Below are 9,130 nucleotides of genomic sequence, written 5' to 3'. Positions count from 1 at the left end.
TGTAATTTATATAATACAACAGACATAAATAACATTTAAGTAAAATAAATATATAGAAGTCTAGCTATTTACAGACCTTGACCTGACATGGCTGATTTAACTTCATTAAACTTCAAGCCGTCGTCGCTTTATTACAGTATTATTTAGTGAATACATATAATTGGATGGCAGGCCCTACTATGTACACATTTTATATATTTAAAAAAAAAATTATTCATTTAACCTGTACATCTGTTTGTATTCGAAATAAACAAAATAAATAAAATTTAAGAGGTCACTTTACGCATACTTTACTTACTAAAGTAATAAAATTGATGACATTATAACTCGTTGTTATAAAATTACATGTTTTTGCATGTTGTTACATCCAGTAAGAAAATACGTACAAATAAAGTTTTAAAAATTTAAAAGGCAGCGAAAAATACATTTTTAATTCATTATTGATTTTAAAACCACCGTTCAAGACATTAAATAGTAATCAGCGCTTATTAAACTGAAGAGAACATTTCTAATTGATTATGATAAAATAAATAGAACTCTTACTTTTTTTCCTATTTTGAAAATATTACTGAATCAAATAATGTTTATTAACAAAACGTTTGATTTTTATGCCCGGGAATAACACGCGTTTGTAATGTTGGCTTTTCGAGTTTCAGCTGCACAGGCGCGCATGACGCCACCGTTGATTGGTGAAAAAACCGGTACGCGCGCTTAGAGAGGGGGACGGATTACTTTGAAACAAATTTGTTGGAGTTGCGTGTGCACAGATTACAGATATCTTTAGATAGGAAACTATGGTACTATATCTAAGCACTTTGGGCGTCGATCGCAGCGTTCTCTAGTGTGGCATACAAGAAGCTTTGACGATGGCGCGTAAATTCAAATCACTACGTTGCATCGTATATTGATATTTATTGTACAATATCAATACAAAATTGCTTAATTAAATACAAGTATTAGCACGCAATTTAATTTTTCTGTCCTGTATTTAAAAAAACAATTTTATATTGATATTGCACATTAAATTTATTATGGAATAGGAATACATAAATAAAAATTTAAAAAAACATTTTTAATAGTTTTATTTTACTGTTAAAATAAATCCCTCGATTCTATTAGATGCGTCAGAAAGAATCGAGAAAGAAAACTGACACTCGTAAAATAATATTATATACATGTGTGGTTAGTATATTGGATTATCAAAAATAACAAAATTGTGCAGCATTGTGATCAGCATTGGATCCCTGCTATTCCTGGATGAAAAATATTTTCTTCGTGAAGATTAAGAGACATGGCATCAGCAATCACCATTCTGAAAAAGAATATTATTAATGGTGGATAATTTATTTTATTTCACATTGACATTTCTAGGCTGCTGCTTAGGAATAAAACAGGAAGGAAGCATTTATAAGGTTACTAAAGAATAAAATGAAGTGCTAATATGCTAATATTGGATTATCAAAAATAACAATTGAGTATTATTTAAAAATTGTGCAGCATTGTGATCAGTATTGGATCCCTTCTATTCCTGGATGAAAAATATTTTCTTCCTGCACATTAAGATCCATGGCATCAACAATCACCATTCTGAAACAAAAGAACATTATTAATGGTGGATAATTTATTTTATTTCACATTGACATTTCTAGGCTGCTGCTTAGGAATAAAGCAGGAAGGAAGCACTTATAAGCTTATTAAGTAATGAAATGAAGTGCTAATATGGTAGGTAAGAAGAAAAGGGTATGCATGTATCTACTCTATTGTCTGCGCTTCTTATTCTTAAGTCTTTTATTATAACACTTTCTAGCTTGTAATTTGAGAGGATCAACAATGCAAGACTCTAATTTTTTTCGCCCAGTTAATAGAAAGTTAATTTGTTTAAACCAAGAAAAAATATATAATTGCAATACTAAGTTAACAATAAAATCAAAAAGGTGGCCTCTATGTGCTGGACAAGATAAACATGCTGAATTTAATTTAGATAGTACTATTTCCTTCAAACTCGACATAACATGAAACTTATGGCAAATAGTCGGTAAATTATTTTTGCAGTGATTGACAATGGTATTAAAAACTTTATAGATTTTGATTGTTGGGTGGATTAAAGTATTTGGACCACATGCCCTAGAAGTTATTAAACTATGCCCCGGTAACTGTGTTTCAGATTTAAGATCCAGTCTACATTCACAACAAGATCCAAATTTAGATAAAGCCCGTTTTGCCACATAACCAGCTATATATTTACAAACCGCAACATATTGACTACTTTTCTGTCTTGAAGAACTTGTTGGTAAGGAGTGATCATCAACATGAAATTGTTCCTGTACTTCGATGTCCGATGTTAAAAAAAGTTTTAATGAATCTAAAATTTCACCGTCATCATTTTCACAATTTGCTCCAATGGAGTGAGTATGAGATAAGTTTGATATGAGAAGCGACTTAAAAGCATCTATAAAATTTGAACTAGAGGGGTTTATGTTACGTGCACCCTGACTTCTTACCATGCCAAAAAAGTTTTCAATGGGGTCTTGGTTAAGGTTACGTGGAAGCACAAAAGTAAATTTATAACATGTAAGTAATTTATTACTCAAATATGATATTGCTTCCAAAGTTGTAATCCAGTTACGCACTGTAGGTGGTACTGATATTTTTTGGTTTTTGGAATCTACAAATTTTACTGATTTTAAGATGGAAATAGCTTCCTGCCAAAATTTCCAGTGGGGAGATGTTAATCTGACTCCACAACGGTATTTACAAATAATACTATTAGCATTGAGAGAACTGCCATTTAAACTGTCGAAAAGTTTATTTATAAATAAGATAAGATCAGCAGTCTGTGATGCCCCATTGTCAATATCATCCACAGTATCTGCCAAAGATTTCATGGTAGTTCCTACTGTCCTGCTGAATACCTGAGCAGCAACCTTGACCTTCATTTTTCTTAGTTTGTCGGGGAAAATATGACTATCGGTTAATTTGTGCATTTGGAAAAAGTCTTCCCCTCTTGCTTGATCGTATGTGTATGATTGTACAATATGGGACCACTTTGCTATTTTTGATACAGAATTTTGAACAAAATGTACATCTTTTACTAGCATATTATTTCTAAATCCCTTCAAAAGATGTGGCACATCAAACATTTGTACAATTTCATGGCCTTCAATTTCAAACCCGTGAACTCTACATTCAGTACCACCCCGAAGGTACAATTCACGGGTTTCCTGTTTCAGGATATTTATTGCACCAACATTTGAGCTACCTTGGTCACAAATTATTGAAACTAATTCCAAATTGCTACGAAAGATATTTGAGATTATTGATTTTAAGATAACAACCAAATCTGAAGATTTAATGGGTCCTCCTGTAAAAACAAATGCTAATGGTTGTTTCCATTTATTATATAAACCCTGTAGCATAAAAACACAAACGTGATCAGCAAAAGCTGGAGTACGTTTTCCTTCACCCAAGTCTTGGAATCCCTCAATAAAATCTTTATGTTTTTTGTACATTAAATTCTGACTAATTGACATCTCGTCAAACATCAAAGAGCATATTCGAGCTTTAGCAGAAAGATTTTGGGCGACCTCTTCCAAATGTTTATATGCAAATTGGTACCAGGATTAAATGGGATTTTATTTAGCATTGTCATCAATGTTTTTCTGGATGGTAAGGAAAATATGCTTGAAATATATTTATAACTTTTATAGCCCTGCTTCATTAATGACAATGCAAAAACCTTATCGTTAGTTGTATATCTACGGCCCTGTTTTGTCCGTTTCTGAAGCCTCAATTGAGACTTAAAAAAACGGTATGTGATTTTATTTAATTTATTTTTAAAGGATACATGGCGCTCTTTGTTTAATTTGAGTTCCATCTTTCTAATCTTCATCTCCATGTTTCTTCTAGCCTTTTTAAACTGCAAACATTTCTTGTAAAGCTTCCTTTTCCTGGGTGTTAAATTTTGAGATTGGGTTTCATTTACATCCTTCAAGATGTGGTCATATTTTCGTCCTGTAATATAATATTTCATAATGATGCATTAAGGGTCCCAACATCATAATATAATGAATGCCTAACTATTATTGCAAAGAATGATAAAATGTAAAGGGATGCTGTTTGGAAATAAGCAAAAAGAAATACTAGCAGTTGGTTCTAGCAGAAATACTAGCAGTTTGTTAATGAAAGTTCTTGGTTGAAGTTCATTGTATTTTATATCTTTAATAAATTTGAGTAGTATTAGGGTAATTCAACGGATACTAACGTCATAATTGAGTCTTTTTCAATGTGTTTTATCTATATAATGTAAAAAAATATTTATTCTGTATATCTTCTTTAGTTTTTTATTGGCTTTTTTCACTCCTAACTGAGGTGTTCTAGCCAGTGTCAAGTTTGAGATTAACTTATTTAAATATTTACACATGTGTTAGTACTATACATACAAGTTAGCATGTTAGTATTTAATATTACATACATTTTACATAATATAAAACTTATTTACAACTTAATACCATTTATAGCTACATATTTACATAAATTTTTTAATATATTATTATTGGGTGGGAACAAAAGAGTTTAAATAGTAATAGGGAATGGGACGCTGATTTTGGAGAGGTCAGATAGGAACTCAGGATAACATTATATATATTGTGAAGACGACGACTCCCAAAGATTGTACAAATTGCACACTAATGCATCTGTATTCTGTATATCACTGTACATTGAACAACGATTAAGGAAAAATTTCATAAAAACAATAATTCAATTAGGTAATTTTTTTGATTCCCGATAATAAATAATATAAAAATTGCACCACAGCAGGACAAGAGGGCCCATTACAGTGATCAATTACAGAAAAATCATATTATAATTTTGTGTTCTCTCCGGGAATCGAACCCGGAACCTTCCGTGCGTAATTCAAGCGTCTTAACCACTTAATGTTTTTTAACACCTCATGAAGTTTTAATGACGAAAAATTTATGTCGCATTTTCATGGAAACATCCGTTAGCATTATTCATAAACTGCATGAACATGATAGAAACAAAGTATCTGTGGATATTATGTAGAACGAAATCTCTCTGTCCAAGAACCAAGAGAAAATGCATTATTGAATACATGTCATTTGATACTAACTTTTTGGTGTACTCTGCTGAGGTGCACTCGGACCAGAAATATGCAGTGGGCCTGATATGTCATCAGCGTTGATATCTAAAAACATTATTAATTAGTAATATGTGACAATGTGTCAATGAGTCGGACAAGTAACTGTATGTATACATTTTAAGTTCTTTGAAAACACAAACAGCTTTAATATGCCGATTTGCTGGAGAAAATTATGGGTCAGAAATTTGTTTCAACTGAGAGGGTCACTTTCATGGTCATGTCATACGATATATATGTGCTATAAACTTTTTAATAATTAAAAAAGGAACGGCCCACGCTCAGACGATGTAGTCTTGGTCGATCACAAAAACGGCATTTCTCAATTTGCAGAAAATGTATAAAATTAATAGAAAAATGTAAAGATTAAACAACCATAGTGACATTACACATCCCTGTTTCACGCCTTTTGAGATCGCAAACCAAGATGTAAATCTCCCATTAACTCTTACACACGCTGAACTCTCCTGAATTTATATGTATTGTTTATTATTTTTTTCTTTTTAACAAAGAAACAAAGATGTTTCTCTTTTTCTTATATATAAATATGTATGTTTGTAAATTTTTATTACAAAAATAAAAAAAATATTACTACAAACCAGAAATAGGTTGGATGAAAGTCGTACCACTGCAACTGGCAACGCCTTCCGGGAGTGCACAGGGGTGTTCTTCAGTAACAGCTATGCCTACTGTAATTCACAATAAAAATAAAATGAACATCATACCAGATAACATAATGCAAGAACTTCAGGAAAAACCTTGAAAGATCGAGTAAGGCTTGAACGAATACAATTGAAAACACACCATGCCACGACCATAACGACAATATAATAAATGAGATTGTACATGTCTGAAAGAAGGGGTGTAAGGAAATGTGAAAATTATAGAAATACATACCCGAACTCTGTTCACCAAGTAAATAATGAAAACTATTTTCTTTGGATGGTGACTTGTTAAACCCTGTAAAAATAATACAAATTACCAACACCACATTGCAAAAGCACATCCCTAAAATTGTATACACACCATGCCACCCTGGTAATTGTTTGTAAATAATGACCAAATAAAAATGTCGGAAGTTGCAGGAAAAGGCACTACGCCAACTTTGTAGATACATAATAACCCGATTAACCAACTGTAAGACAAATCACAAACACCACATTCCAAAAGCAGACTTGCAATTGTATAGACACAAGACAGATAAACAAGGTGCAATTACAGTGGAAAGCCAACCTGAGTCGTACATATATTTTTCTTGCAGAAATACTAATAACTTTCATTGTAAAATGGGTCCAGATTAATAAAAGTATGCTTTCCCTATGAGTTGTAAAGATTGTCAATAAAAATTTGCAGGGCAGACAAACAGGACAAATAAACGTGCAACATGAGACAAATTCTTGAAATAATTATGTATGAAATATCATGCAATTTACCTGGCAATCCAATGGTAGGCACAGAGCACAATAAAAGCTGGATGTCATTGTATTGGCTAAAGTTGAATGCGTTGAAGTGTTTAATGCACACAAAACAAAGTCGATTAATTTCGTCATCTGATAAATTCATAAATTTGGGACTTTGAACACGATTGATCCATTCTTTAAATAAATGTGGATATCGTTTCGGAAAACGATGTAGTTTTTTCGTAGAATTACAATTCGGTACGCAACAACTCGGCATTTCGAAGAAAAAAGTGTAAAAACACAGAGAGCAGTGTGACAGCGATTTCGAATGGAAACGGATAAATTGGCGGTTCGTCTAGAAGGACGCCGGCCGGCACGGCGTGGCTGGGCACACGCCGCCGACAGTTGCGCCACAAACTGTATTGATTTACTAGCAAGTGGCTTGTGCGGCATCGGAAGAATGACTAGAAAGTCTTGTATTGGCTGAAAACTGCCTGTGCGTGTGCTCGTGTTGGTTCGTGAGGCATTCATTGCTCCGTCCGTATGTCGAAATATTAAAGAATTCACGTGAGAATTGTATCAATGTTTTGTTCAGAATCTAAAATATGATCGTGTGACTTAATGTCAGCGGGTCGTTTTCGAATTCAATGTGTTTGTGTACCTGAGCGATGACACGACCGGTGGTTGCTTCGCTCCCGTTTCTAATTTCTGTTATGTTTTCTGCTTTATCTGTCAAAGAAAGCGCCGTCTGTAACAGGTAACGAGTTGCCTTATTTCGTGCGTTTCTGTCAAATATTATTAGTGCGTTCGTGATTCATAAGTGGAGACATTAACTCAAATGTGGCCTTTTTCGTGATGTGATCCTATCTGCGAGGGTATAGTGAAATTATGAAGGTTACTGTATGTTTCGGCGATGTTCGAGTGTTGGTTCCTTGTGGCCAGGGAGAACTGCTGGTCAGGGATTTGGTACGAGAGGCGACCCTTCGCTACAGAAAAGCAACGGGAAAGGTAAGTGTCAGCTCGAGTTTTGTCTCAGATTCGTTAAACTTCCACTTTCGAGTGGTAAATGGAAACTATTTGTTAAAACCATTCACGGACGTGGTCACATCGGTACGCAGACCTCGGTCCGAAGCTTTCAACATTCTTGTCACGTATCGTGTCTTTGTCTTCGAAAATTCCTCCGCGGGTTGTATGCGAACCCACCAGTCGTGGAGTTGGAGTTTGCGATCTGTAAATAAAGAACATTTCTCTCGAGAAACTTGTCTTGTCCTCATTACTGCGAGTAAATCAAACGAAATATCCAACGAAATCGAGAGTCGCTCGAGTTGTATCACCATCGCGGTGTGCTGCATACAGAGCATAGTATTGGCGTACTCCTCACAGATACAGGTGTTTCATGTGTGCTGCAGTCTGCAGTGGATCATAATAACATCTACCGAAGTTCCTCCACCGTTCATAATGAATCGATGTACGAGAAACCTTACAAGTATACATTCCATTCAATATGCGCCGAGGATTAAACAAATACATACACACTCCGAAACATTTATACCTTCGACCTTATAACGATGCATCAAACACATTGCATACGTACATATTCAAATTTCCCCCCAGCCCGGTACGTTACGGCGCAAATCTTAAAATATTATTATCAACCACCCTCCCCAAACAATGTATTATGCGCATTGATTACATCAAACTTTTATTTATAAGAAAAAAAAACACTGTATAATGTAAACCGAGTTATTGTCCAAAACCCAAAACAAAATTAATCGCACGAGTAATTTACACCACAAAGTCAGCATATTATTGACTCATATCTTATCTCGAATATTCAATATAATATATTATGTACTATCTATGCCCTAGAATTAAAGTAAACCAGTCCTAACATTTTGGATAAATAAATATGAAATCAAACGAAATGCACCGGAAGATTTTTTGAATTGTCAAATTTTCACCACTGCCAAGCAGTTTGAATCTGAAATTTAATTAATTGTTTTTTAACGAAAAAAGTACCAACATCAAAACGATTAAAATTTTTAATAAATCATAATTAAAGGAAAAATTGCTGGGTGGAAATTTTTTTTTGACACTTTTAATGCGTAGATAAACGTATCGAGGGGTTCTAGACCCGTCAGTATAAACCGATGTACTTACATCAACATTTGATGGTGGGATCGGTAGTGTACCTTTATAGTCGGTCGGGAGACTTTTATCTTCAACTATGACGTCATACTGAAGCTATGTCATTTTTAAAGCGTAGATATGTGTACCGTGACGTACGCTTCCTCTTGTTTCATATCGATGTACTTACCCAAAACTTGAAGGTGGGGGGTCGGTAGTATATCTTTATAATCGCTAGCGGCAATTCATCTTCTACTATTCACAAATATCGGTTTTTCTTTACAGACAGTCAAATATAACTCATTTAACTTCCCATTGTAATCGGGGCCCTGCATTAGTTGGTGGAGCTTCAACTTCATTGAGTGAGAATTACATTGTTGAACCTTTAGAGTTTTAGAGTATAATTCTCGAGAGCAGCCATTAAGCTCTATTGCATTGAACAAAA

At 34.0% G+C, this 9,130-nt stretch overlaps 1 protein-coding gene across 2 annotated transcripts; it reads right to left on the bottom strand.

Moving 5' to 3' along the window:
- Positions 1 to 1,338: 1,338 nt before the first annotated feature.
- Positions 1,339 to 7,055, bottom strand: LOC148282289 (uncharacterized). Of its 2 annotated transcripts, XM_088225285.1 has the most exons (6): positions 6,592 to 7,055; positions 6,056 to 6,118; positions 5,758 to 5,847; positions 5,132 to 5,206; positions 3,845 to 4,011; positions 1,339 to 1,587 (listed from the first exon to the last, which is right to left on the bottom strand). In XM_088225285.1, the coding sequence occupies exons 1-6, from the start codon at positions 6,833 to 6,835 to the stop codon at positions 1,573 to 1,575; spliced, it is 654 nt and encodes a 217-aa protein (XP_088081411.1). In that variant the 5' UTR covers positions 6,836 to 7,055; the 3' UTR covers positions 1,339 to 1,572. The 2 variants fall into 2 exon arrangements, 1 of the variants encoding a protein (XP_088081411.1); XR_015822124.1 differs by lacking the exons at positions 1,339 to 1,587; positions 6,056 to 6,118 and having other exon boundaries at positions 2,044 to 4,011; positions 6,592 to 7,053.
- Positions 7,056 to 9,130: the final 2,075 nt, after the last annotated feature.

The sequence above is a fragment of the Micrasema longulum genome, unplaced genomic scaffold (assembly GCF_059751315.1).
Source record: "Micrasema longulum isolate JH-2025_06_02 unplaced genomic scaffold, ASM5975131v1 h1tg000341l, whole genome shotgun sequence".
Classification (NCBI taxonomy): Eukaryota; Metazoa; Arthropoda; class Insecta; order Trichoptera; family Brachycentridae; genus Micrasema; species Micrasema longulum.
This window is presented reverse-complemented; position numbering and strand designations above follow the sequence as displayed.

Coding starts and splice junctions, on each gene's coding strand:
- LOC148282289 (XM_088225285.1), bottom strand. CDS start 6,835: ATGCCGAGTTGTTGCGTACCGAATTGTAATTCTACGAAAAAACTACAT. Junction 6,119..6,591: donor GCCTACCATTGGATTGCCAG/GTAAATTGCATG, acceptor TTATTTTTACAG/GGTTTAACAAGTCACCATCC. Junction 5,207..5,757: donor TTTCATCCAACCTATTTCTG/GTTTGTAGTAAT, acceptor TAATGTTTTTAG/ATATCAACGCTGATGACATA.